Genomic DNA, 24,247 nt, shown 5'->3' on the forward strand with positions numbered 1-24,247 from the left:
TTATAGGCTGTCTCACTGGCTACACGACTTATAAATATTGTTATTCTATTTACATTTTTCATTTAGCATCGTTTATGATTACTCACGCACAGTTCTAACACATGCGCAGTCAACCACATAGAACCGGTGAAGAACCTTTCGGAAAATATAGCAAATCTTCCATCACGCATCCCACAAAATCCGATTGATACGATTGTTTAATTTTTTTCAAAACATGTTTTTCTTTTACGTATTAGCGTTACCACTACACCAAGCAGAGCTGTTCGTCATCATATTGAGCTACCGGTCCCGTGAGCACCGATCACAGAACCCAATCTCTTATCAGTGCTGATGATAGTTCACAAGGTGCGGATGAGGAATGTGACTGCACATTGGTGCAGTAGGGACATCACACAGTTCTACCTTCAGCTGGTCATCGTCCTCAGGCTGATGTGGTGGAAGATTAAGATGATGAGAATGCACAGTTTGTATATGCTGCGATGGTTGCGTCTGTGGATGGAGCGACTGCGGATGATGATGATGCGGATGGTGGGATTGCGGTTGCTGAATGGTTTGAGACTGTTGCTGCTGTTGGAGTTGGGCCTGTTGAGGCTGTGGCTGTTGTGATAATTGTGGTGACTGTGACTGTTGCTCCAAAGGTCACTGATGCATTTTTGCACCGTGAAGCGCTGACATGCCTAACCCTAGGCCCAGGTGATGCGGGTTGTGATGGCTCTGCGCCTGAGAATGGCTGTGACTGGAACTGTTGTTGCTGCTGCCACTACTTGCTTGTGCTGATTGCCGCTGGCTATTTTTCTTGTTCTTCATCCGTCGGTTTTGGAACCAAATCTTAACCTGCCCACCGCATAATGAACGCACAATTTTAGGAGCACACAACAAAAGAGAGAAAGCAAATTAATGACAACGACTAACGCAGCATTGAATTTAGGAAAGACGTACCTGTCGTTCAGTGAGGTTGAGATTTCGAGCAAGTTCCCATCGTTTCTGCTTGGAAACATAAGCGTTAAAGAGGAACTCCTTCTCCAGTTCAAGTGTCTGGAACTTGGAATAGGGTTTTCGCTTTTTTCGGACTGTCACATTGCCTGTCCACTCCAACGGATTTGAAGGTGTACATGAACCGACACCAGTGACGCCGACCGACAAACTGGAACCTGTAAATTAGATCGATATTGAGATAACGATGATAATAATCAAAACAGTGAAAACGTTGAAATAAAATCATCAAAATATTAACAAAAAAAAACAGGATACACCGTAACAGAAATTGTGTATGCCTGTTTATATATATATATATATTTATATATATATATATAATATTTATTTATATATGTGTGTGTAAATATGACTTTTCATGCTATATATCTCTTAACGGGACTCATCCTTTCTTCCCAAGCAGAATATAATAAGCCATATACTGAATTAGATAACGAATTGAAATTCTGTCTGGCTGCAGGGCAGGTTCTTCTTATTTTTTATTTGACCAAACTAACTAACTCTGCGTGGGGAATACTCATAGATCTGTTCACACAAGCACGGCTAGTCTTTCTAGTCGAGGGCTTAATCTATATCCACAGAACAGAATATCCGAATTTTTGAAGCTCATAAAACGTATAAAAACGAAAATGTCGGATACCTTTCATACGACCGCAAGTCAACTTTTTTAATGTAAACCAAAGTAAACCAACATCGCAGTAACGAACGCCTAAACAACACTGACAAATAAAATATCATCAAAACAAAGAGGTTGCTTATATGACAATTTTTTTTCTTCTACAATGATTTTACTTTTTTCTAATCTTGTATACACGAAGGTACATGCAACGTCAGTCACATTTTATTATGGAGCACAATTTTTATCTGCTGGTCATTTCTCGGTACTAAATGGTCTTGCACTCACATAACTATAAGAAACGCAAGTCATGATTTTAAACGATTTTTACTCAACTGTTTGTTCTGAAGCATGTAAGATGATTTATTAGCACTTAAGAATCTTTACGATACACGTGCTACCCACAGGGGCAAGTAGATCTTACCTAGATTAAACAACATAGGAGCCATCAAGTCTTTACACGACAAATATTATGGTTAATACTGGAAAATTGTAAACAAAAACCACAAAAGATTTCTTCTGTATTTTAGCAAAGATGAGCTGCATGTTGTAGAAGAGTCATTTGTCATAAAGGTCCGTGACAGCAGTGCCGTAACATCGGCCATTACAACATTAGGCCACTAGTGCTGAGACACCACCTCGATGGCGTGAGTTCGAATTCTCGCTTAAAAAGCCAAGTTTATCAGAACTAGGTACAGTGCTATTGACACTACTTCTTCTTCTTGGCGTAACGACCTCTTCGGTCATGCCTGCCCGTTAAGGGCTTACGAGACTTGTTTCCCTGTTGTACGTGGATAGTCAGTCCTCTCGTACAGGGGAGGGTCCGGTCTCGGTTGGGATTCGAACCCACGCCGTCGAGGTGGTGAGCCCCGGCGCTCATGGGCCGATTTTCTAAACGGCGCTACCGCTCGGCGGTCGCGGCTATTGACACTCTAAGTTTGATAAAATTGTCAAAATTAAGCCTTATTACATGCCTGGTCATTTTATGCTTCCAATAAACATTATTTAACGACCAAATCCTTTCTAAAAAAACAATAGATACAATGGAAATAAAAACGAATAATTGATTTATAACATTCAAACCTCTTCAACAGGTGTATTACGAGTTTTATAGATTTATAAACACTCAAAACCGTAAAAATTTATTATATCCATAAAATGAGTTTTCCCTAACTACCTCCATTAGCACCATCATGATTATCACCATCATCATCATTATTCCCAGACAATGAATTAGCAGTAGTGATCTCAACAAACATAATTTCCAGAGGCGGTGAAAATGGGGATTTTATGATTGGTTTATTGATGGTTATATTTATTTTACTATTTCACATATTTGAGCTTCTTTGGTAATTTACTACAAGTTCAAATACAAAACTGTGCTTTCGAAAACAATCGATTATTACTTAGCGGGCCTAGTTTGTAGCTCATATTATGTAACAAATAATGAGTACAAAACCTAAACCGGTTTTCAACCTAGTACTTCAATCATATTTTGAGCTAGTGAGCAATCCTTCAAGAACATTGAGGACAAAACACAATTAACTTTGTATATATAGTAAAGTTGAAGCGAAGAAGAATGAAATTTTATTTTTGAAAATTTGTTTTCACTTATATGTTATGCAAACAATTAGTTAGCTATGCTTAGTTGAAGATTTGAAGGTTTAAATAATAAAATAACAATCTTCGAGATACCATCACATTCTGCACAATTTCTTCACTCACTAAAAATATATCTACAACATTTTGCATGGCGACTAATATTCGAGATGTACAATTTGCAGTGACAAAAACAATCATTTTTGTTGTCCCATTATACGCGCATAGAGAAATAACCTTAAAGAAATGAATAAATAACGTCCGCACCAGAACGAATAAAAAAAATTCTAAAACCTAATCAAACTACAGCCTTTGTTGACCTGTATTGGCATCAATTGAACAGGAAGGATATTTTCTGAAGTAAAAGCTAATCCCAGAATAGCAATTTACGGACAAACGCCAGGCCCCGCGGATATTCTACGTAAACAAACCCACAAAAGACATGCATGCCGGAACCTGTTACCACAACGCTACAAGGGATAGTTTACAAGTTCGTATATAAACAAAAACATCCTCACAGACCTTCCAACCAAGCAGTCACCTTCAAGCAACTAGGTATAAGTTCGATTAGACACAGTTTTTCGGAAGTCTATAAAAAATAACCAACGCAATTTGTCCTCCATTTTCTGTTCCTTCTGCCTTTCAATCGATGTGAGGCATGGCTTTCGCTGAAAACACAATGAAGGAAAGTGAACGCCCGATGGGATTGAAAACTTAATAAACAAAGCATTGCTGTTACTCACGACACCCTCCGGTTATAAACCAGACGACTAATATTTGGACCCAAATCAATGAACTCACACGCTTAGAGTAAATAAAAATATTAGTCAATTCTCCCGCTTCGACACGTTTATACTTCGTGAGAGAAAAACCAATGCTATTAAAGTAGCCCTTCAGCTGACGACAGCCATACAGCTAAAGGTACAATTGCGCAGGTCTTCTCAGGAGAGAAAAATGTTGTTTAAAGCTCACAAAACGCTCCGATGCCGAAATTGGTTCAAGTAGCCTTGAGGGTTTGGTTTTGAAAAAAATCAAAACCTCTTTTTTTAGGGACCTTTATGGTATTTGAAGCCAAAAATGTTTCCACCTATCTGACAATTTACCGTGAAATTTTTTATACAATACAAGGCCAAATTTAATATACAACTATCAGAAAAACAGTAGAGTTTCAATTTTAAAGCGTTTGTTCAAACGTTTTTTAAATAAGAACTAATTGCGTAATTCATGGTTTAACAGTTTATGTTTTTTACCAAATAATTCTCCAAATTTTTAGATAGCAAAGCCAATTGTCGCCGGTCTTCTGACATTTGATTGAACTGTTTGTTGCGAGAATAGCTTTCTTCTTACCCGAACCACTGAACGATCGTGTAACTAAACATGAAAAATATGTATTTATGGCCATTGTAAATCGGGAGTCTACTGTATTTTCATTCTAATTCTAGCTTCTTTCCATAATCTTAAAAGTCATGTATTATGACTTCGAAATTATCGTACATCAAATGAATGAATAAAGTTGCTCATCTTACTTACCAGGATTAGGATATGTTTCGCCAGGGTATGATCGCAGTCCCGACGAGTTGTATGATTCATAACTAGACTGCAGCGAGGGGGGATCCCCTGTAACCCCACGGGATCTCTCGGTGGATGCTGCAATGTAGGCGTCCGTTTCATACTTTGGATAGTAGTGATGCTACGGGACGTAAAAAATACAACGAAAAAGAAACCGAAAACATTCACTGTAGCGCACGGTACGAGCATCACCTCTGTCAAACTTGGCTCCTCAAAAATTGTCATTGACAGGTTGTCCACTTACTGGTTGGAAATTGGCATCGGTTGGATAGCTCGGATAATACATTGGTTTGATGTCGGTCGCGAGCGCGTACGGGGGATACTGTGCATGGTATGCGGAGTCAGCTGCCGAATCGTAGCCCCACGGATACGAGTGCCTCAGTCGGGTATCTGGATCGAACGCGGGAGGACGTTTTGCTGGTATATGAATAGGACCTATCATTAATGGATTTACACGCATTGGTTGAGCACAGTTCAAGGATTGCGGGATTGAAAGAACGAAAGTAGAAACATAAGAAAAAAAGAATACAAATAGAAACAAACGTACAAACAACAGAAGCTATCACAAGTGCTTAAACATTATTTTATGTGAATACTCTAATAAGGGATGCATATGGAGGATCGGAAACGTGAACAGTGGAAAGGGAGGATGAATCAATTTTCCCAATTACCTGATGGTTGTGAGCTTACACTTCCCGGCGATTCACTGGCTGCGGATGGAGGAACAATTTGCGACTGTACAGACACCCCAGATCCAGCACTGCTCTGTTGCTGAGCGGTAGTCGATGAGGAAGAGTTAGGTGTCTGCTGAGCCGCAGTAGGTTGTTGTGCTTGCACCTGCTGCTGTTGCTGCTGTTGCACCGCGGCAGCTGCGGCCGCAGCGGCAGCGGCTGCGGCAACTTGCTGTTGTTGTTGCTGTTGCTGCTGTTGCTGCTGTTGTTGCACGATATGGTTGCCTGAACTGTTGTGGCTGGCTGCGTTGTGTAGGGAGGATGGAGGACTGCGACTTCCGACACCTGTGTGTCCACCCGTTGTATCCTCGCCATACATTGCCGCACCGACCGTGTGCACCGGATGGGAGTGCTGCCCCCACCAGGCCCCGGCAGCAGCGTGTGACCCTGCCGTGACATCGTGGGGATCGTGGTATATTGCGCACGCCAGGTCAGAGGTGTGGTGAGGATGGTGGTGGTTTAGCAGAGTGATCGTAATTTTTGCGGTTTTGTAAGGACGGTATGGACAAAAAAGTTATAAGAAACGATCCACAATGCTGCGATCGCTCACAAAGAACACAAATGTACACGGTCTTAGCGAGAACAACCCACGGACAGTCCGGTGTAACTACTGCTCGAGACCTTGGATACACTCTTTCGAATAATTAGTTATTTTCGCAGCACTGCAATTTACAACAGGTAACTTTATGCACCGAGGCACCGACGACTGTCATCTGTTTTACCACGATCAGGACTAGATTTTTTTTTCGGGCACAAGAACTAATCTAGAAACCAACTACCGTTAGGCTTATTTTCACAAACAAATTAAAATTACACCACACTATAGTCACACCAGTTAGAGTACCTTAACGCTCGAAACTGATGCTCATTATCTGCCAGCTCGTGGGTTGTGTGGGGAGTTATGATAGCCAACAACCGAGATTGTTTTGTCACTTTTATCAATACTCTTTTGCTTCGCTCCACAAACCGCTCAAATAGGGAGCAAAGTAAACTCATGAAAAAGTAGTTGAATTTCGGTTCACAAAAGCAGTGTACTTGAAATATCACTTCAATCCATTCTCAACAACCAGAGCTGATATGAAGTTTTAATTAGTTTTAATTAGTCTTTGGTTCGTACTTGAATCGCACTTTAACAGTTGCAAATCGTGTATTGCAAACACAATCGTAGGGCTAATACTGACGGAACGACCACGATAATTTTCTTCTGCAAAGTTGATTTCAGTAGCTTCGAAACCCGATAACACTCGGCCACGTGAAGAGCACTCTATCCAACACTAACCAACAACCAGCCTGTTAGGGTGCTGAATTCATAAGTCGGTTGGGGCTTCTCTTGTTCACAACGCTGGCCGCTGTTTGACACAATTTTAATTTTCGAAATCACCGCGAGCAAAGTATGCTGGGTATTCGCAAATTTCCCGCCTATCAGTAGACACCCGGTACCCGCCGAGGGCTATAAAACGGCAACACTGCCAAACCCAGCGAATCCCGACAGGACCTTGCTATCCTCGCAAAACGCGCACTAAGTTATCCATCAAATAGCCAAGCACGACCGATCTTCTAATCAGTTTTCCTTCCGTAGCAGTGGGTGTTGATGGCCATCCCGCGCCTAGCCGCGACTCTCCACTCGTCCAACGGTCGATCGTTTCAACGTACACGCGCCGTCCACCGTTCACACTCGTCGCAACACTCCCGTACGTTTCGACTCGCTCCCAAAATGCGCCCCTTAACCTCGCCGAGTGAACTGTGTGCGTGGCGCTACGAAGAAAAGCCGACTTTCGTCTTAACTTGAAGAAGTTCAACCTTACACTGAAAACAAAATCATAGAACTCTGCGTGTTTGCACAACACACCGCACTCGCGCGCGTTTCAACGAACGTTCTCTATGTGGTGTCGTAGCAAGCGCCGTGTGTCCCTTGCGTGTCGATGCACGAATCTCGCAGCCGAAAAACGAATGATGCTCAGAGAGAAAAAGACGATTGCACAACGACTGCCGGAGCAAGCGAAAAGGGATATCCACATGAAGCCGCGTTCGCATACACAGGCCAGAAAAGATCCGACCTTGCCTCTCACTCGACGCCCCAGCAACTCTCCTTCGCTAAGAAAACAATTTTTCAACAATACGCGGCGCCTTTTCTTACGCTTCCTCTCGCGTGTGCCGCTTCTCAGCAGATTAACAGTCTATACGTACACGGAACCGTGTACGGACACGGGCCTCGGCATGCCGCTTCAGCGCAAACGAAAAGAGGGGGAAGGTGCGCGCTTTTACCAAAGTGGTCGTAGAGAAGGCGACCGAGCAGGCATGCGTTGTGCAGGAGTAAGCGAGCGAGCCGAAATTCGGCCGACTGTTTGCCGCTGGTTGTGTGCGCCCGAAAAGGTCGTTGGCGGACGCGTGCGCGCTGGGGCCGTCCTTTCTAGTTTCTCTGCTTCCGCGAAAAGCGCTTTCGACGCACACTGGGACATCCACCTACACAGGCTCAGCTCTGAGTTCTGTAAATACAGCGGACCCGGCAAGTTGCGTTGGGCGCTGGCTGCTGCCATCTTTCGTTCGGCGTGCGTACTTTTTCCGCGACCAAACGCCGAATATCGACTCGCCGCCTACACTCGAGCCAAATCAATAATTGGGACAGTCAAATGTATCGTCACGTGGCTGATCGATGGATGCGAAAGCGCGTCCTTGCCAATTAAAATACCGAGGTCGTTTGCAATTCGACTTATGCTGTGCAAATGCTTCTGTGTCGGGCCTGCCGTCCTCACTGGTGTCACCTGTGGCGCTCAGACAGCCATAACCACGCTTTCGGCTTGGGTCATAAAAGCACACAACAGACAAACAACACACTGTCATATAATTTATAGTCCCTCATATTCCGTGCCTTCAAAACAGCAAGAAAATTACACCTATACGAAAGCACTCGTCGCCACAAAACGCTTTAGCAGCTCTCCATTGCCCCATAATTAATGCAATAATCATAAAATAATCATCATTAAAAACGAATCGCTTCATTTAAAAAATCTTTCATCGCACCCTCTGCCATGTCGCACTACCTCAGGCATGAATGTAGTAGCAACCATTAGGCGAGAATTATAGTTCAAATCTTGAAGCATTGAAGGAAAAAAGATAGAAAAATCTGGTGCCGCCTTCCTGCCGCGTTTATAAATTGTTTTCAAATTTGCGCTCAATAAGGTAAAATACTGTAGTCAAATAACAAACCATAAATAAAGGTGGGTCACAATGTATATCGATAGAAACTTTTGGCAATTACAGAACCGAAAAAGTAAACAGTCTTTCGTTACGTGTGTATGGCTATGTGCTGTGTGCTTTTATCTATTTTTCCTTTCTTCAACACATGACGAACAAGGTCGTTAAACGCTTAGTTTTATAACGATTGTTTATTTGGTAGTTTTGCACAGGACAAAAACAAACGGAGCATAATCCGTCTGCTGGAATGGTTTTAGAACCCATTTCATAACAGTATGATGGAACGAAAATATATATATATATATATATTTTTCACTCTGAGCAATTTTACTGGGTAGTACTGGGTACTGGGTATTTTACTGGGCACACGCTTCTCCAGAAGCATCTATCTCAAGGAATGCGAAAAAAATCACCAAACAATGAACAAATCTCCAGACATCTTACGAACACGCATGGCCATATGGACGCTTCAGAAGTGCAATAAAACTGCCAACAACGTGTGAAGGTGCCAAAAAAGCATCCCATTAAATGGTTGTGTTCATTCAGGAAATTGCCACAAACCATGGCAAGGGAGAGAACGCGACGGGTTTCGGGTCGCACCAATGTCAAACAGCAATAATCAGCTAATAAATCATTCAATTCACCAAAGTTTCAGTCAGCTGATGGAAGTTATGCGACAACGGTTTGATACGCAAAAATCAAAGCATTTGTGATAAATAATTTTTTTTTCATAACTTCGTATTACCTTCAATCAGATGTTTGAATCAAACATTGAAACAATTTACAAAATAACAAAGGCTATAAACTATCAACACTAGATGCAGATCTCATTATGTTATATAATTTCTGTTATCAACTACTATAACTCCGAGCTTCTCGATGTGTTTGTTAATGAACCTACCATTTTATTGATTTTCAATTCTACATATTGTTTCCTTTCATCATTCCACGATAAACATTTATTGTATGAGCAATTAGATTATAACCACACTCGCAGAAGCATACTTTCCACAGATGGTAATAATGTAGCATTTTCCAAACACAATGTCGTTCTTAGAATAGTACCCAATGGTTCAATAAATGTTGAACCCAAATGTAAGTATGTCCGTTAAGATATTTTCTAGTCAACTGGAACTGAATTCCTGATTCCTTTAACACTTTTCAAGTTCATCAAGTGTGCCAGGGAGTTACGAGTAAATCGCAGTGCTATAAAAGTTTACTATTTATTCATTTACCTCTCTATTACATAAAGTGATCATTTTGAAACTATGATAAATACCTACCGTAAGCAGCACTGGCTAAAATGCTGTTCCGGCCTATTAGGTTGGGTATGTTCTGAAAAGAAAGAAGCATGTTGCAATTATAATACCAAACCAATCTTAATGAAAGGTGTGGAGCGTGATTAACTTGTCAATCTAAACAGTTCCATAAGCTGAGTACTAGAAGATGCTTTTTAGTTGTATGCTCATATTTGAGATAAAACAGACGTGCAGCTGAACAAAATGGCGTCGACAACACACAAGCACTTAATTGACAGCTGCCAGGTGCCGTTGCTTCATGATGTTGACTCTCACTGTCTGTTTTTCGTGCGTCGTACCTCTGTAGTTCGGCTTGTTCGGTATTCTTGTAACGAAGGCAATCCAAGACTGAGACATATCACAAATCTTTTACCCCCCACGCCCTTCCGAAATGCCTCTGACAGCAATCCCAAGAACGGAAAGAAAACGGAGATCCAGGAATATTTGGTCATTGTCCCAGCCCATAGCCTCAACCTACAGAGTATCTTCCCTCATGTTGCGTCTTCTAATCTAAAGCCGAACCTGTTTCCTTCCTTCTCTTGTTTTCCCTCTGTTCGACCTTTCTTTATCTCGTGTAACGTGACTGGGTGCGCGATGGTGTATCCGCGCCCTGGCTGACAATGGCCGCCATGTTGACGGTAAATGTAGTGGGATTGTTATTTCGTCCCATGCCGAGTCCACGATTGTCTCGACTCCAGCTTGAAGAATCCAAAGAGAGGGCAGGCATAATTTATTTGAATATTTAGAGATTCTCCGCATGTCTCAGTTTTCTGCCCGTGGATCAACCACCGTCCTCCATTTCCTCTGTACCACGATTTCTAATATGAAGAGGAGACATTCATGACTACATAACACATCTCATGTTCACTTTTCTATCGAGCATTCTATTTTCTGTCATACTAAATGATTTTTTTCAATACAAGTTGGCCCTGTATTTTACCGACGGCTCTGTCTTTTGTCAGTAATAGTTCAGAGAGCGAGAGAGAGTTTCAGAACCTGTTGGTCAATCAGGTGATACGTGAATTTAGGGTTTTTTTATTTCAGGCAAGTGTAACTTTCCAAATTACTCGGTTCTGTTCATATATTATCAACCGACATATTCGTAACAACACAAACCATCCTAGGGTGCATTCTGTACTATATAAAATAGAGCGCTACCAGTGAAACAACTATCTTTCTGATTGTCTCTATCTAGTTGGTTTGGTTCTTACATGCAACCGATTTGTGATCGCTTGGCCGGTTCGTTTGTCGTTATGATAATGCTATGGTTGGCAGTAATAAACTTATAATTTTCTAGATCATTTCCGTTTGGCATGGAATAGCTGGAACTAGAATCATGCAAGAACATTGAAATGAATAAGATGACGAAATCGTTCAGCAGATCCATCCTTTGCATCGAGTAAAAGGCCAAGCCATCGAGGAGAAAATCCATAAAATCTTAATTGATTCATTAGCATTCTCTCGTTTTTTCTTTCTTTCCTGATTATCTCTTGCGAAAGTCGCAGGTATGATTGCCATCACCGTCAACTATCGTTCTCTCTTTATCTTTTATATTTCTCCAGTCAACCTCCTTACTACATTCGACTCGGTAGGATTCATTTTCTGTTCGCTGCTCAGTAGCAACATCTCATATTTGAAGAATATAAAAAAAACTGGACTAAAATAGGACGCAACCGACAGTCTGCCATGTTTACCAGTTCAAGATATCAACTTCTCTTCTTGTATTGCACTGAGAGACAGCTCAACTAACAGTTTTTGAATTTAAACTCTTTATAAGGAGACATGCCCCTTGTAAACATCGTTTGATTCATATTCTTTGTTCAGGGAGATTGTCTTTTGCACGATATACAGTTGTACGATCATGCGCAATACATTCCAATCTAGAAACTTTCTCTAGTGTCGTTTTAAGAGCATTGATGAAGTAAGCCTTGTGATTTGGTAAAACAAACAATTCGAACCCTTTCTGTTTTGAAGCATCTGTAAAAATATGAAGCATTTACAACTCACCTTGCGAATTAGATCACTCACTCGTAGCGATGGATAGTGATTATCATTGTTTTCTGCAACGAAATTAAAAGACGTCAAGAAAGCAGGAGTTAGCATGTCATAGGTTAAACTAATGAAAATGGTCACATTGGCGGACTTTTTCATGTTGTAATATTTGTTTTTATTCAAACCAGAAGGTACGGAATCATTTTAACAATGTAAAAGACAATTTGACTAGCTCCAGGCACCACAATAAACCACATACTTGTCGCAAACAACTAAACGCGAATCCAATGTAAATAAACTCAAAAGACAGGCCAAACATGAAACTCGCCGAAATGGGACCCATCCGATAACACGTTCAATCTGGCAGGTTTGAAAAGAATAAAGAATGCCGCCTGGTGTTGTCATTCTTACCGCCAGAAAAGATTCAGATTGGAGCAGTTGAAAGGTGCCGTTCAGTAGAATTCGATTTGAATGCTGTTTTTTATGAGAAAAGACCAGTCAAGAGGTTAACAAGCGAATACAGCAGCTGATGTGTTTATAATCTTGTGAATTGCGGTCAATGATCTGACATTTTTATAACCAAATTCAATCCGTGCGTACATGAAAGCTGCCGATTTAACTAAAAGCTGCTCTTTGGGAAATCTGCTTATGTTTTATTTAAGTTGTAACTATTTTGCAAATAACCATTGTTCAAAAAACATTGCTTTCATTGATAACTAATAAAACCTTTACAACCAGATACCCAACATTCTCCTGCACTAACAAAACATTTACAATCTAGATACTACGTTTTTAGATACTGTATTGTTGGTAAGCATCATATGCGATCAATATCACTCTCAATTTGTATTGTTTTCCTACATTTTTATTCACAAATTGTTACTTATTTAAGTCAGGTTTACTCTTAACTTTTTTTATCATATTGTCGTATTTTTATAAAGAATCATATTTTAATTGCTGTTCCAACATCCAAGTTGGAATAAAAAACAAAAAACCAAACCTAAGAAACGAAATACACCAACAGTTTTTCTACGTTCAAACTGATCCTGCACCGTGTAACCTTCCTATTGCTAAAAGAAAGAAAAATACGAAGAAGAAAATCATAAAAGGTCCCAAATGTCATCATTAAGATGCGTAGCGGAGCTGCTATCGTTTACAATGTTTGTCATGTACTTGAACGATTTATGTTTTCTCGCTGTTCGTTTCCTTTGCTTAATACGTGTTTGTTGAATATTTTGAAACTAAAGCAAAACTAACAAAAACTAAATACAGAAATGTGTCTCTCGTTCAAAGTACCCTGCTGCACATTTAAAATACAAAAGTAAAAAACATCGTATACTGAGGATATAAGAAACTCTTGAAATGTAAATATTATGAATGAAGTTGATCCGTGTTTCATGAAAATAAAGCGTGTATAGTGATATTTAAACTTCTATAAACCATATAAAGCACTCACAAATAATCTTAACTTCGTGTATAAACGTTTCATTTGTTTTTATTGATCAAAACTATGCATATTGCATGCAATTGCCCACCTAGTTCTAGCTATTAAAGAAACATAATTAAATTGTTAGTGATTAGATTAAACTCAAATTATATTGTAGTTATTCTTTTTGTTTATGAAATACCTTTATCAAATGATATCTTAACTTCAATTTGGTATTGAAAGTCGCCTTTATGATATGGTCTGGTCAGTCGGCAACGTCTTGGCGAGATTTGATGTAAATTGTTTAAACTGTACCGGTTACCAGGAGCTACGATGGTCAATCTATGCGTGACGTGAAATCTCCAACAAGTAACTCTCTCACGCCACATGGCAACGACTACATCCCTTCCATATGCAACCGCGTTGAACAACGGGATGGCATATCGTAAGAAATGTTAGGGTCTGCTTTTGTGCCTTGAACTTTGCCTTCTCTACCTCGTTGCTGCCATTTTAACGAGCACTAAGAGCATCAGCAATAATAACACACACGGCAGACAGAAAAACATCAAAGCGACAGATTTGCTTGCAACAACCAGCGGTCAGTTGGGAAAAGCCTTTTTGCTGAACCACTTATAGAATAATAATAGCAGTCTCTTGACCGTTTGCTCCTCAGCGATACGAATATGTATGTAGACATCGATGTATGTGATGTATACATGATGTGAGGTATATATGTATACCGCGTCTGCGTGTGAGTGTATCTCGTCGAGTGTAAGTTGTCAGGTAAAGTGGCTTTCGAGTTGGCGTGTAATGGGACGGCGGCGAGTTTGCCCTCAAAGCCAAATGACACAATCAAAATGAATAAGAAAACATGGCGCTGACGACGATGAAGATTTTGTATCTGTCTTCGCTTCCAGTAAGACTTGAGCTTATTATTTTTATTAGTTTTGATGTTTCCTTTAGCCAAGTTTTCAATTGTAGAATTTTACTTTTTGAACAAAAACTTTTTCAACTACGTGCACATACAGTGAAATAATTTTGAAGAATAGTAGAACCCAGATATTAAAATTATTTTGCCGAAATACAGTACTTCTTATAGCGTGAAAATAGTAGGAACCCTTCCTGCTACTGACTGACAATAAAACCACGCAAAACAAACGATCCACTGTTTAAAACTATAATTTATAGTATTAAATACAATTGAGAAACATTAAATGATACCATACTCAGGTAGAATCTTTATTAAATTTTTATGCGGCATGCAATAACCGTACATCAAAACTATGGATAAACACTAAAGGATTGGAAGAGAAGTTCTGTTTATAATCTCTGTTTAAAAATAATGTTTCAATACATCTTTACATTTAACTTTTTCATAACGTGCTATAGTCGCTTCATCAGTGAAAGCACTAAAGAAATAGTGATAAATCACCATAACAACTGGCGTTAGGGAAAGAGAGACTTACAAGCAACGTTTCTTACAGAACCAGCGAGAGAGCTCGCGTTGCCACGTTGCCGGCTGTTCTCGTTTCAGTTTATCCATTCCACTTTGCGTGCAAAATGGCTACCGTGAGCTCGCAGGGATTGGACCGTACAACCAAGGACAACGAACCTCCAACGACAACGGAACCGATAATCTTATTTTTGCTGATAAAAATTATCGCCATGAAATTACAAACGAATGTGCCATGGGGTTGTGCCACAACTGTCCATGCAACGTTTCTACCATCGACAGCAATCCTGGCACTAGCAAAAATATAGAATCGAAAGCTATCGAAAGGGCGCCTGTTATTCCAAACGAATTCCTAGGGGATTGGTCCTCTTTACTTATGGTATTGCTCGAAACTCTGTCGCAGAATGGTATTCCATCCGTTCCGAGGAGCATAATGGTGCCCAAGAAAGACAAAGTATGTCAGCCCCGATGTTCTGTTTATTCCCTTAGCAACCCTCCTGTTTCCATTCGGGTAAGATGAAATGATCCCGTTTCAAGTAAAACATCTTCCGTTGCCGTTCGGCAAATATAATACATTCAACGAATAGAGTAGGGAGGGGTATAAGCAGAATCCAGTATCAGGGTTTGTATTGCAACAAAAGAAGAAATCTCGGGTAGAGTATGTGCAGTGGCGGATTAAGGGTCCCCAGTTTAGTCCCGAAAACCATACACTACGCAACATGTTCACCACTCACATGTTGATTAGTGTTTTTTAGTAGATAAAACTACAATTCACTTAAATGTATCCAATAAAAACTTGTATTACGTGATTTTTTTTGTACGTAATCATGTTTTAGAAACGTGTTAGAGATTTCTTTGCTAGTCCATTTATTTCCATGATCTTCAAACTAACCGCTTCTTTAATAATTTCCCAAAAGTGATCTTTTTCATCTTCTCCAAAAAACACAAAAAGATTGTAGAATTGATCCATAGTTGTATACTGGTTGTTTCAAGTGGATACTGTTATTTTTGCAAATAACATTGAAGGAGTTCATGTTAATACTTTCTGTTGCATTCTACCGCACAGCATTATTTATTTTAATTTTTATCATCAAAATACTGTGCCTTTTTTCAACTCGATGTTATATTTTATTATTCTTTACGTTAACTTGTCAAAATTGTTTGAAGAAAATTGAACTTGGTTGGGATTCGAACTCACGACGCCAGAGAAGAGTGCTTACGCCAACTTACGCTTACCACGCCTAGCTATCTTCATTAAAATAGATACGCCTGAGGGTTAATTAAGAGAATGCAAATGTATCTACCGCGGGTAGTCGGGTAGTATTTATCCTTGGGTTTGACTACATCCATTTTTTTCTTATATATTCTTCACTGACAGCGTTTATCTCTTCGATCTGGCAACTGCGGATGGCTAGTCACAGATAAAAGAGTGTGCCGAATTGTGTCCCTTCTGGAGAATTATAGACGGCCGACCCAATCAGGAGACGAAGATGAGTATGAGAAAAAAGGCGCTAAGAAGAAACAAAGCCTATTTTACGACTTCATAATCGAGCAGGGCGCATTTTAATTGAAAAAGTCAGATCCTACAGAAAACTTAAACCCGTCATGGTAGGAAGGCCTACTTACGGGATGCTCGGGTAGAAAGGTAGCGATCTGTCCAACTCACCAATTAACCATAGGTAGGATCGATTGAAGGTCGCCTTTTGCTCGTTACTTTGTGGATGATTAAATAATTTCAATGCGCGACATTTTGTGATGTAAGGAAACACCTCACACACATTGTCAACCCTGTCAGCGCATACATTGAGTAGTCTTATTTATTAGCTTAGGATCGATAACTTCACGATCTGCAAGTACCATGCTTCTGTAATGCTATACAACATACAACTTACGTTACGTCAGTACCGGAAATAGCCAAGCTACTAGAATTAATTGTTTATAATGCGTTGATCGGTAGGTTGAAAATCCACATAACATTGGCTCAGCATGGGTTCATGCCCCAACGTCAACTTCAACAAATTTAGTCGAATTTGTTTCGGATTTTTTTAGCTGCATGGACAGGGGTAAACACTATGTACACAGATCTAAAGGCAGACTTCGACAGTATATCGTTTGATATACTGCTAGCAAAACATGATAGGATCAACCATATTTATCAGTCTAGCCCGATCCATGTTAGAGTTTGGGTCGGTTGTGTGGTTACTACACTACTACTCGGTTACTACAAACTGAGGGATACAGTAGTGACTACGCAGACTAATTTGACGTGACTAATTTGCCTCTTTGCTTCTCGAGACAAATTTAGATTAAGGACAAATCACAACACTATAGCTATATATGTAACGATATATCACCAATTATAATCAAATGGCCAATAAATAAAATTTCATAAAAGGGAGATCAGTAAATTTGAAGTTGGATATCATGGCTGCTCAAAATGACAATCAAACGTTGGATTAACACAACAAAAATGTTTCGCTGACAGTGCAACATTGTAAGTTACGTACTTGTGGGCTGCATAAATCATTATGGATCATACGATTTGAGATGCTGTAGACCAGGTCTCCATTTACTCCATCAAATCAGAGTCATTTCTTTTTTTCTCTTCTACTTCTATTCAAAGGTATTGAGACATATTTTCCAACAGCGGGCTCAAAAGTAAAGTACCTACAATGTACCGAAGGGTTTTACACATCCAACTGACGAGAGCTGTACCGTTGAACACGTTAAACGTGTAATTTTTATAAATTTTCATTAATTTCGGTGGATTTGAAAAAAAACCAAAAACATTTGAATAAGAAATAAAAAATCCACGGCAGAGGGCACTAGCAGTCAACACACGTTTCCGGTTTGCGACCTCTGTCGAACAGACCCGGAACCAGTCGAACCGGATACGTGTATTGACTGCTAGCGCCCTCTGCTGGTGTAGGTAAGCGCCCTCTAGTGAGCCTAGACTAGCGTAGTTTCGAATTTTGTATTTTCAATTCTTTTTCCGTTTTTTTCCGAACGGTTTCCTCTCCACATTGTTCACAAATGGAAGATCTATGTCATACGATCGTTCTGGTAGCCGCTTTTGCTGACTGTTCCACCGACGAGATAAGAGGCGGGGGGAGAGGCCTTGCCAACCTTTGTACAATCGCAACGAAAAGATACCGAAATGAAGAACTTATTTGGACCAATCATGTCAGACCTACGCGACGGAAAAAGGACTACGGAACTGGAAACTCGATGCATGGAACTGCAGGACTCTTACCTCACCCAAATAGTAGCACTTCAAGAGGTTCACTGAAAGGGAGTCTCGGAGCGCCGCTACCGCAGCGATTGCATGATCTACCAGAACGGATCAGTCAAGCACGAGCTCGGTACGGCGTTCCTTGTATGGGTGCTATGAGGAAACGTGTGATCGGATAGTGGCCGATCACAACAGGATGTGTAGGTTGAAGATACGTGGTCGCTTCTTCAACCTGAGCATTAAAAATTTGCACAGCCCGCACCTTGGGAGTGCTGTGATGTTGATAAGGACGCCTTCTATACGCAGCTCATCGAAGGCCTTAATGCTCAGGTCGGGCGATAGGAGGCCTATCAACCAACGATTGAAAACTTTAGTGCTCACCAGCTAACCAACGACAACGACCTCATAAAGGAAGGATATTTCCTTCGAGGAAATATTATTTTTACATGAACTGCAAAACAAGTTAAACTTGAGTGAAAAATGTTGAGAAATTTTACTGAGAATGTGATTTGATTGATTATTTATTCAATTCATTTAGCTATTTGTACGGTTCAGTTCAAACATTCAACTTTCGCGCTTTAGCTTCTTCGCAAGAAGATTGCTAAGAAGCTTGTCTCAGTAAAAACCATTGTAAAATCAAATAATTGCACATGCATATTATCTTACATTGCGAACTATATGTATTTCTGAAGTTACTAGGAAAAGGCATTAATTTAAAAAGTATAGAAAATATCCACGACGCGGCAATGATATCGATAAAGGTTTGCTGTGTTTCTAATTACACAATATTGTAAGACATGTACATAGAATACCAGTGTTCAAGAATAGAATACCAGTCAAAGGTTTAACAAACATGAATTATATCTATTTGTAGCAGTTCGTTAAACATGAAAATGCATTAACTTAATAAATGATTGTGCGTGCGTACGTATTCGATTTTACAGTTAAACATTTATTGTACTCAACAAATTACACACACATATTAGAAAGTATTTCAATCATCTCCTTGCAGAGGACTGGTCGCATTTATTCCATATCACTTACTATTCTTTGTCTTTTTATTATCCGTTCCTGCACCACGCCTTCAACATCAAGCGGCTCTTAGGTGTTTCTTAAAGTAACTATTTATCTCTTTCCCACTCCCTTCTCCCATGGTAGGTAGAAAGCACAAACTTAAGCCACACCCCCTGAAAACCTGAGTATCATGGCGTCAGAAAAATACACGCACACAGCAGCGTATACTCGATGAAACACTTTTTCTTTTACTGCGCATGTTTGATGCCATTCGACACAGCAAATGGAGGCCATTATTGCAAGCGTCGCTGCGAAATATAAATTAACTTTCTTTACCATTCTTTCACTTCACGCTATAAAAAGTCTCATGCATTTTTACGGCGTTATGCATTTCTTTTTAACCAACGCTGCTTGAGTTTTTGCATAATTGAATAATTTTCAATTCAATTCGAAAAATTTAATATCGGAAAAATAGCCTTATCATTTTCTACAAACGAGAAATCTCAATGATCCTTTCTACAATTATGAGATTAAAGGAAAGTGCATAGCTATGAAATTATCACCTACACATTTGTCATTTGTAATTACTTTTTTAAATTTTGTCGTGCTTTCATTATAAAAGTACTAAAAGGCGTGGCTGATTCATAAAAATAAAAATTTCAATTCATTTTACACCTTACTAAAACATGAAAAGCATAACTTTGAACCAGTATGAGGAACTGCTCGATACCTACTATAAGCACTCGACTCAAGGCATTTATGTTCCCCACTAGGCCAATAACAATAAACATTTTCTCAACTATATACTAAATATTTATACCTATCCTCACACATTTTTCACCAGGTTTTCCATGTGAATTATTTGGCACAACGGTAAATTAATAGTATAGGAAGAATGCATAATGGAACATTTCATGTAATTTCTGTTATATTAAATTAATTAATGCAAACAGTGTATGTGGTAAATTTAGCTACTTAATTATAACTAACATATGCTCGCTAAACATATTAAATGTGCATTGTGCTCAACAACCTTATATGTATAATATTAGCTTCGGTTTCGATGAAAATATGTTTCAAAAAAAGGAAAACAAGACGCAAAATTTGGTAACGGCAGCTGAGGCATTTTAAAAGTTTACGGTATTTTTACTAGTACAAGACACGTACGGAAAATGTAATACAACTGAAGTGTCAACGTTTCTTGAACATAATCTCATTGTTCATATATTTCTTATTTAATTAAGCCATTTCAATCCTGTACACTTATTTCTTCAAATAATGCAAATTCGTGTGAAAATGTCCTTCACTGTGTATGCCAAAAGATTCTAGCAAGCATAAATAAAGTCAAACAAAAGCTTTAAAATCTGGCAAACGAGCATCTAATCAAACAATGTTTAACCTGCTAACGATTGTTTACCTCTTCTAAAACAGCTGTTTCCGCCGACAAAAAAGGGAAACATCACACGATAAACAAAAACCCGAGCTTCGGCCTTTGCGTAAATAAAGTCAAACACACATTTTTGATAAATATTTACTCAACCAATTATGCACCCATGCCTTCACAAGTGAGTAGAATGGTGATTGATGATCGGTTTAACGCCTTATTATTGAGCATTATTGATTTTAGAATTTTCTCTTACCAAAGCATAGTGGTATTAATTTATCTCTTTGTTAAATTGTATAATACTTTAGAATTCAAATATGTAAACTTAACAATATTTTTACTTAATCCTATCCCACTATTGATGTTCACGTAAATAAGTTTCTAATGCCAAAGGAATACATAAACTCGATTATACCAATCTATGCTCGATCGATTTTTAAAACACAATTTTATGACATGTGTGTAATAAATCAAACTCATGAACGATGGTTCACACATACAAAGTTGACACTCTTAGCAAGCTCCCAATATTTTTTGTGGATCTTTCGGCCACTTTGATGTGCGCGCTGCCTTGAGCCCGACTTAACCAGTCGATGCTGTTACTTCCTGTGCTATGCCGTAACTGAACCTGAACCAGCCGTGCAACACCGCACCATAAGCGTTCCCAATTCAAATGTTCGATGTTTCGCAGAAGAAATACAAAACAAAATGGAAAAAGGGTAATGCTCGATGTTTTTCTTCTTAACAAAATTTTACCTTCTACTCTTGCATATGGATTCAAGACGAAATGTACAATTTGTAAACTAGAATATATTTGCTAGGTTACTTGCAATAAACTAAGCTCTGTTTCTGTTTTTACAATAAACTAATCCTTTTTTTCTGTTTAACATGAAAGTACGTTGCTTGCCTTGACCTTACAGATCACTTTATCCTCACAAGAGTGCGAGGTCAAATGGACAACACATTCCGTGACCCCTTTTCTAGCTATTTATTGCCTTAAGGGTAACAGATTGAGCTGAACCGTATTCTATGTTTTGAAGGATATCCGCTTGTTCGATTTTTTTAAAGCATACGTTGGACGAGTATTCATAAAAAAATGTTACACATTTTCAAGGTCGTCTAATTTTTATTGATGAGTTTTTCAAAAATGCCGCTTACATGCCAAGGCTATTGGCACAGCAAGTATGACCTCTTTTTGTAGGTGAACAAAGGATACAAGTGTTTCCAGGCATGCTGGCAACTGCATCCGAAAACTTTTTTTCCTACAGACAGTGAGATAAAAACTAAAAAAGTGGGCCTAATTGTTGCCCTTCTACCAAATACTTCCGACGCGAATCACGATACTAGCTCAATACAATTGTTTTTAAAAATACTTCTAAAAACTTCTTCTTTACTTCATTTCATCTTCTCCCTCTTTTAACTGAGGAACCTGAATATTTAGCCATCATTTTCACCCTTCGTTTTAAAGCGTTATGTACATGTGATTGAGGATTATACAAAAAGATCTAACTACTCTTAAGACATTTAACTATTTCAAATCAATCAGTAAGAAAAATACTGACATACGGTGACGAAAAGTATACAATTAATTGCCTATATAATTAACAATGCTATAATTTTACCATTTAGCATTTAATGATATCGCCTTAAATAGATTTTTCAAAACATCCCACAGACAAATTGTAGTTTTAGAATGAACGGGTTAATCATTAAAACCATCTTTGCCGAGAATCAGCGAACTATGAATACAAATTCGTTTTTCTTCATTCCGTAGTTATTGGAACTTTGGAACGCGTTTTTATATATTGATACATGAGTTGATCAACTAATAGTATTTGTTTGCACGCAGCATAAATGTCGAACTCCCTTGGGTCACTAGCAACTACTTTGTTCACCGTTAAACCCATCACTGATGATTAATAAAAAATATTTACGAAAAATATCTTATCTATAAATCAATATTATCTATAAATCAATAACAAAAATATACCAACCCAATAAAAACGCAAATTTACAGCAAGTAATATGATGCAATCGAGTTAACAAGGTTTAAATTCAAACGTTTATATTTACCTTTCTTAATGATCATCTTCACTTTGTCGATTTATATGCTCAATCAATATTTCAGGTCAAATTGAGTAATTATACTCTTTACTGCAAATGTTTCTCATAAGTCCACTCTTGTCAATTGATAACATGTATACACTTTCATTTTATCTGCAACAAAATATATTAACTGAAAACTAGCTGAAAGGACATTGATGTTTACGAAAAGTTTCACTTAAACGGAGGTTTGCGAAGTGAAGATTACACATCTTTGAAGCTTTACTCTTTTCGCGCTTTTCGTGGGCCACTTTCAAGTGAGAGTTAAAAAGGGTTTATGATTTTATTACGATGTGTAAATGGTTACAACAGAGTGCTTATTATCACAATCCTACAATTATTGTTTGTTTCATTGAGCTTGTACATTTTTGAGTTTCAACTGTTTTTTGCATGCTCCTATCTGGCATTTAAGAAATGTAACACCTGAAGTTCGTAATTCATATGATTGTCATGATGTAAAAACTGTTTCAACTGAAACATGACAATAATTGCACGCATTTTTCTAAACATCGATCAATGCATAATTGACACAATCCTGTCTTTGTTCTCGGAATTTAAAAATCTTCAAATTCAAAAACATAAGTTTATTCACTGTCATCGATTGATTCACTCGATGTATGTCAAACTGCACTATTTCGTTCACTAAAACAATGATTCATCAACCACTTTCCCCTACTTAATTCATCATTAAACTTTCAACACTCACGTCGCTATTTCTGTTCAAGATTTTTTTTATTATTTCGCCTCCATTCCAAGGTGGCTTCCTTGTCGTTATTAAATGATTGTAGGATTGGAGGTGCATATAAAATTTTTATGGAACACCACCATCACCGACGGAATGGACCGTAAAGATCGCACACGTACGTACGCGAGTACGCCCCGAAACCAGACGGACTGAATGACTGCACTCACTAAACTGAGGCCAACAGCGAGCAGCTCAGTATGTACGACCGACGTACCAAGCTAAAAGGACAACGTGTATTCGAACGACACACTCCCAACTGTGTCTTGGGCCTTCGCGCCCTTTCCTTCTCCCCAGTCGTTGAGGAAAACCCGGATACCCGGATCCACGCACCCGCATGCCGCCATGCCTCACAATCGCCATCTACCAATTTTATCATCGTCGTGGGTAACGGTAGGATTTAATTTTCTCATCTTCTCGCGACGGTCCCCATGGTGGGACGAAAACGCTGTCCTTTTTTGACCGGATCGGAGCAATGGGAAGGTCCTCTCTATGTAAGTATGGTGTTCTCGTTTCTCCTGCAACACGCTCTCTGTTGGACCGAGCTCTTTTTCCAACAATAAACCATTTGTCCGTGCTTTGCAAGCCCCCCGAGCTATAAGCACCAAAGGCATACTTTTAAACATAAACACACACAAACACACTTAAAAGATTAATCATTCCTAAACCTATCGCGACTACCAAACACGAAAGCAACATTGGTTGAATAAAGAAGATACAGGAAAAGGAGTAGTACTGCGAGTCTATCATCAAAATAATCCGACGCTGTTTAGTTTTGTTCTGCTGGTTTTTAGCAAACTTTACTGAAAAAAATCAAGTATAGTTCTGAGTATAGAACTCAGTATAGTTCTTATCGTCGCTAATATATACATGATGTTTTTTTCAATCGAACATTTGGTT

At 39.0% G+C, this 24,247-nt stretch overlaps 1 protein-coding gene across 1 annotated transcript; it reads right to left on the minus strand.

The window, feature by feature from the left end:
- Positions 1-639: 639 nt before the first annotated feature.
- On the minus strand, positions 640-22,591 carry LOC131285080 (homeobox protein abdominal-B-like). The gene is made up of 8 exons (XM_058313938.1): positions 22,576-22,591; positions 12,009-12,061; positions 9,987-10,038; positions 5,449-5,895; positions 5,022-5,212; positions 4,739-4,898; positions 940-1,151; positions 640-834 (listed from the first exon to the last, which is right to left on the minus strand). Exons 1-8 carry the CDS (start codon positions 22,589-22,591, stop codon positions 640-642), a joined length of 1,326 nt encoding a protein of 441 aa, XP_058169921.1.
- Between the last annotated feature and the right edge of the window lie 1,656 nt (positions 22,592-24,247).

The sequence above is a fragment of the Anopheles ziemanni genome, chromosome 3 (genome assembly GCF_943734765.1).
Source record: "Anopheles ziemanni chromosome 3, idAnoZiCoDA_A2_x.2, whole genome shotgun sequence".
NCBI classification, from domain to species: domain Eukaryota; kingdom Metazoa; phylum Arthropoda; class Insecta; order Diptera; family Culicidae; genus Anopheles; species Anopheles ziemanni.